This window comes from Aethalodelphis obliquidens, unplaced genomic scaffold, assembly GCF_003676395.1.
Source record: "Aethalodelphis obliquidens isolate GAN/ISIS:26980383/991018 unplaced genomic scaffold, ASM367639v1 scaffold28, whole genome shotgun sequence".
Classification (NCBI taxonomy): domain Eukaryota; kingdom Metazoa; phylum Chordata; class Mammalia; order Artiodactyla; family Delphinidae; genus Aethalodelphis; species Aethalodelphis obliquidens.
In genome coordinates, this window is record NW_020837972.1 from 4,025,256 (window position 1) to 4,030,790 (window position 5,535).

At 47.0% G+C, this 5,535-nt stretch overlaps 1 protein-coding gene across 1 annotated transcript; it reads left to right on the forward strand.

Moving 5' to 3' along the window:
• The first annotated feature begins 1,277 nt into the window (after nt 1-1,277).
• On the forward strand, nt 1,278-1,553 carry LOC113630076 (uncharacterized). Its single transcript, XM_027125284.1, has one exon. The coding sequence runs from the start codon at nt 1,278-1,280 to the stop codon at nt 1,551-1,553; it is 276 nt and encodes a 91-aa protein (XP_026981085.1).
• Nucleotides 1,554-5,535: the final 3,982 nt, after the last annotated feature.

A 5,535-nucleotide genomic window follows, 5' to 3' on the forward strand; every position in this document is an offset into this window, starting at 1 on the left:
GAGAGAGAGAGAGAGAGAGAGAGAGAGAGAGAGAGAGAGAGAGAGAGGGAAAGAGATCTGCCTTCTTATTATTAGGACGCTAATCTCATTATGGGGGACCCACCTTCATGACCTCATCTAAACCTATTTACCTCCTAGAGGCCCCACCTCCAAGTACCATCACATGGGGGTTAGGGCTTCAACACTGGAATTTGAAGGGGGAACACAAACATTCCATCCATAACAGTATCTTTATTGGGGACAACTGTGCAGCTCCTGTATAGAGTTATGGCAAAGGGCTAAATGAAGTGAGGAGTATAAGTGCCTGGAACCTAGAAAGCTTTCAGCAAAGGAGAGTGACAACAAAGATGATGACAGAGACGGTGATGACGGTGATGATGATGATGATGATGATGATGATGGAAAAAGTCAGCTCTGTACCCTGGTCTTGACTCCACTGGGTGACTTTTGGCAAATCACCTAACTCTTTGGGCCTCCGTCTCCCCCATCATTCTAATGAAGACTTTAGCCTAAGGCAGTGATTCTCAGGGTGTGTCTCCTGGCTAGCAGCATCACTGTCACTTGAGAGCTTATTGGAAATGTGCATTTCTGAGCCCTCCCTGGACCAACTCTGAAACTCTGGGAGGAGCACTTAGCAATCTGTGTTTAACAAGTCCTCCTGGTAAGTCTGATGCATGTTCAAGTTTGATCTGGTCTACATGAATGATTTTTCAATTTTTTAAAAATGACATAAATGCTTTCTTATAAACAAAATCAGGAGAAGGCAGGTACATAAAGCAGATAAAAGTGGCAGTGCTAGGTTGGAGCAGCAACCAGCGCCCACAGCTCTGTCCATTCTCCCACCCTTGCCCACGTGAAGGCCAAGGGGAGGTGGAAGCTCTCTCCACCCTGTGTCAATTCCTCCTGCCAGCCAGAGCCCCATGCTCCCCATCCACCCACCTCCCACCCCCCCAGCCTCCATTCCCGTTGACATGCTCGGTAACGTATGGATTTGTTGTGGCCTCCTGCAACCTGGTCTATTTCTTCTCTCCCTGTTTATTTTTTTTTTTAACGATAGGTTTGAGCCCGTAATTCAGTTAATTATTTCCCAGAGCACCGGTTTGGTGGCTGTGGCACAGCACGAGTCAGGGGAACAGGAGACAGGTCCTCAGAAGCTTCTTTCCAGAAAATCTAATTTCATCATTGAGAAATCTTCTGTCTTAAGCAGGCTCCGCCAGCACCATAAATTTACATATTCTATATGCCGCTGCCAGAACGCACTGGGCCCTATTTGCATAATGCTGCTGGAGGGGCTGGCACTTCTCCTGAACCCAAATGCAGGGGGAGCAAGGAAGCAATTATTAAGCTGTAGACATTGGCAGGAAGAGAGGCCTCAGATGGATTTCAACTGCAAACCTCATTCGCCGCCTGGGCTGCTCATTACCCAAGGCCTAGATCCCAGGCTGATGTTGGATCCGAGGGCCTGGAACATTAGCGAATTGCTTTCTTCGGGTTATGTCTATAGCCAGGCTGAGGCCTGGTGTAGGGGAGCAGCTTTGGTTTTCCAGTGTTGATGGTTGGAGTAATCTTGTCCCTTTTCCCACAGGTAAATTTGTTTGTTGGAGGGTTTTGTCAAGTTGCCTTTGCCAACACATCCCTGCCCTTTTCTGTAACACACTTCCAAACACCTACAAGACAGGTCAGCAAGGGTTTGCCCACCTCCTTCTGACAAATCCCCAGAAATGCTTAGTTAAGAAAATGATCTTCAACAAAATCCCAGTTGGAAAGGGCATGTGGAAACAGGGATTGTCTCATGCCGTGGTGGTCCTGCTTCACATTTCTCCTTCTCCAAACTTAGGCTGCTGGAGAAGGTGGGGTCTTCCCTACTGCTGGCCTCTGAGAGGGTATAATCTTGTATACCTAGGCTCTGGGTCTCAGACCAGGGATCCTTTGATGTTCCAGGATCCACAGGCCACTCTCTGTAGTTTCTGGACCTTCCAGAGCTCTGAGCTTGACCTCCAAGCCACTCCATGACCCACCACTCCCAACCTCAGTAGTCCATGGATGAAAATAGCTGCTGCTGACTTGGGACACCATCTTCGTTTTACTCTAGCATTGATGTAAAAGGCTTCTTTATGGTCTCAATACTCAAAAAACAAGTCATGAGCACAGAGTGAACTCCTGGGCAGACTTCAAACCCAGCCCTTCCTGACAGTTTTTTCAACCAAGTTAATTCATGAAACACACAGACAGAAACCCACCTGTCCACTCCTACAGGTAAATTCCATGAGCATACTTGCCAGGTGATGCCAACAAAAGTGCTAGGCACACTTGAGAAGTTTACCAACAGAACAAAATATCATCATGGGAAAGGTAGAAAGCTGACTGAAGACAGCCAGTGCTTTACTTCAGGTATTTAATAACAGACTAGGCGACTTTAATTTTTTCCAGCAAACATCTGTTATTTCTGAGGAAGTGGAGATACATTTGCAAATACCAGTTTCACTTCTGGCAGCCTTGATGCTCAAAATTGGTGGAGTTCATCAGAAATGCCATGACATCAGAGATGACCCGTGGCATGAAAAGTTCACTCCACGCCAGTATTCGAACAGAGACCCAGTTGTAAGAAATTTGAAACAGCAGGTCTTTCCACTGAGAAAAAAAAATTAAGCATCTCCACTTACTAAGAGGTACCATCTCCTCAAAAGACCTCAACATTTTGTCCTCAGCACTGACTGTCTCATTGCAAGAATTTGGAGGGAATTCACTTTTTCCATGATTGCATCCAACAGTGAATTATTTCTCCAAGAAAAGGAGATTGCTCCTGATTAGCCAAACCCAGGACTTCAAAAGCACAAATCGTGACTTTTCCAAAGGAAACCATTTTGATGCATAACTGGGGTTAGTCCTTCAGAGCAACAGATGGTCTTTAAAATTAGAATCCAGGGTGCAGATGTGGGTGTGTCCCCAAGCAAGTCCTTACCGTTTCTAAGCCTCAGGTTCTGGATCTATCAAGTGAGGATGATAGCAGTACCTCTTCCTTATTGTCATTGGGGGAATTAGATGAGCTAAGGTTAAATAACCTGCCCAAAGTCACAGAATATTGATGGTCCAGGCGGGATTTGAACGCAGGTGTGTTTGTCTAGCCACCCCATTGCATGCTGGTACCCACCACGGCACAGGAATGCTGGACAGCTGGTGCTTATCAGTCACAGCAGCTGGCTTTCTGGGCTGAACTGCTGAGAGGGGCTGGGATAGGAGGTCTTCAAAGGGAGACATTCAAGGGAACATGGGATTCACTGAACAAGTCAGCCTTGACCACTAGACCATAAGGCTCTGGTGACCATGATCCATGGGTGGCAGGTAACCACACTGAGGGGAGGAAGCCCAGCAGAAAATCCAGGGGACATCAGAGGGCATCCTTGGGTTCAAGGTCACCCACCCGCTCAGCCCTGGGTCTCCACTTGTCTGAGCCCTAAGTGTCTCAGATGCCAGGCATGACCTGGGGGGAAACCAGCTGGTCTGACCCATCCCACCTTGGGAACTAAGCTGTGGAGTCCTGGCCAGCCCAGGTCCATGATCCCCGGAGGACACAGGACTCCTAAGTGATGCTGGGTAAACTGAGCTCCATCCGTCTGTATCCGAGGGAGGAGGGAGGTGGAAGTTATGGTAGTGAGGGAAGGGAGAGCAAAATTCAGAAAAGTGTGCACCTGAGAATGACATGACCTGCAGATGCAGGTCGGGAGTGCACACGTGGGCAGGTCCACGTTGAGGATGGAGCGTCTAGGTGCACATGCGTGCAAGATTCCCTGGGCACGTGTGAGTGTGAATGTAAATGCTGGGAAGGTGGCGGCTGTGTCTATCTCCCTCACTGCTGAATTCCCAGCACCTGGCGCATGGTGCGAGATCAGTAAACATTTGTAGAGTGAATGCATAAGTGTGTGCTTGCGTGGAAAGGTTAAAGTTATCTGTTTTCTAACTTGACAATCTGTTATTTGCGCTTTCTGCCCAGGAAATACATTGAGAAAATGCTTGGCATGGTGATCTACACCCACCGTTTCTTTTTTTATTTATTTTAAAAATTTTATCGATGAACAACATACATACACAGAAGTGTGCACATCATCTGTGTACATTTTAATGGACTGTCACGAAATGAACACCCATTGCCACCCAGATGGAGAAGCAGCAGAACATTTCCAGCGCCCATAAGCTGCCACGTGCCCTGTTTAGTTACTATCCTCCACGGGTAACCTGTCTTCCAGCAATGTAGAATAGTTCTGCTTGTCTTTACACTTAATATAAATACAATTGTGCAACTGGTACTCATTTGTGTTGGCTTCTTTCATTCAAAATTTTGTTTGTGAAAATCATCCACATTGCCCAGGGAAGTTGTAGACTGCTTCTTTTCTTTTTTTTTTTTTTTTTTTTTGCGGTACGCGGGCCTCTCACTGTTGTGGCCTCTCCCGTTGCGGAGCACAGGCTCCGGATGCGCAGGCTCAGCGGCTGTGGCTCACAGGCCCAGCCGCTCCGCGGCATGTGGGATCCTCCCGGACCGGGGCACAAACCCGTGTCCCCTGCATCGGCAGGCAGACTCTCAACCACTGCGCCACCAGGGAAGCCTGCTTATTTTCATTTTTATATAGCAAGGCTTGGCAAATTTGTTCTGGAAAGGGCCAGAGAGTAAATACTTGAGGATCTGCAGGCTATAGTATTTCTTTCGTAACTGCTCATCTTTGCTAGTTAGTGCAAAAGCTGCCATAGACTATATGTAATGAATGGATATGGCTGTGTTCCAATAAAACTTCATTTACAAAATAGGAAATGGTCAGATATGACCATGGGCTGGATTTGCCCATCTTGTTATGTGGTATACCTTTCTGGGAGTATGGCACAATCTTTCAGTTTAAATGTTGATGGAGATTTGGCTAGTTCTCAGTTTTAGGCTGTTACAAAGAATGCTGCTCACACACATCTTCCGGCACACATATATTTTCATTTTTCATTTTTGTTGGGTGTATACCTAGGCATGGGATCTCTGGGTGCTAGGAGGTCCTGTCAAATGAGCAACTGTAGCGCCACTTGTTCTTAATTAGTTGAGCTGTTATATTTTCTACAGTGCAACTGTTTTCTCCTCTTCCTGCATGCTGTTGCTTTGCATGGGCACTGCTTATTTCTGCCACCAGGACCTACCCTCAGAGGCTGCAACTTCACTGCAAGGACACAGGGAAGACAGCTAGCAGCTTGCACGAAACATGGCGGATTCATGGTGCAACCTGAAATTGAGGGGTTGGTGACACAAAGACCCAGGCCCAGCTCAAAGGAGTCAACTCTTCTCTTTGGTACATTTGCTTTTCCTGCCATTTCATCTCCCACTTCCTTGACCACAATAACTTGCATCTCATGGCAAGCAAAGGGGGCCTTACCTGAGTGACTGATATGTGTGGAGGTTGTATATCTGCATCCCATGTCCTTGAAAGAAGGTCAGAATGTCAGAGCTGGAAGGTCATGAGCCGATGTCCTGCATGTTGTGAATAAGGAAATAGAAGTTCCATG

Excerpts from the sequence above, each read along its gene's own strand:
- LOC113630076 (XM_027125284.1), top strand. The coding sequence starts at position 1,278 with ATGCTGCTGGAGGGGCTGGCACTTCTCCTGAACCCAAATGCAGGGGGA.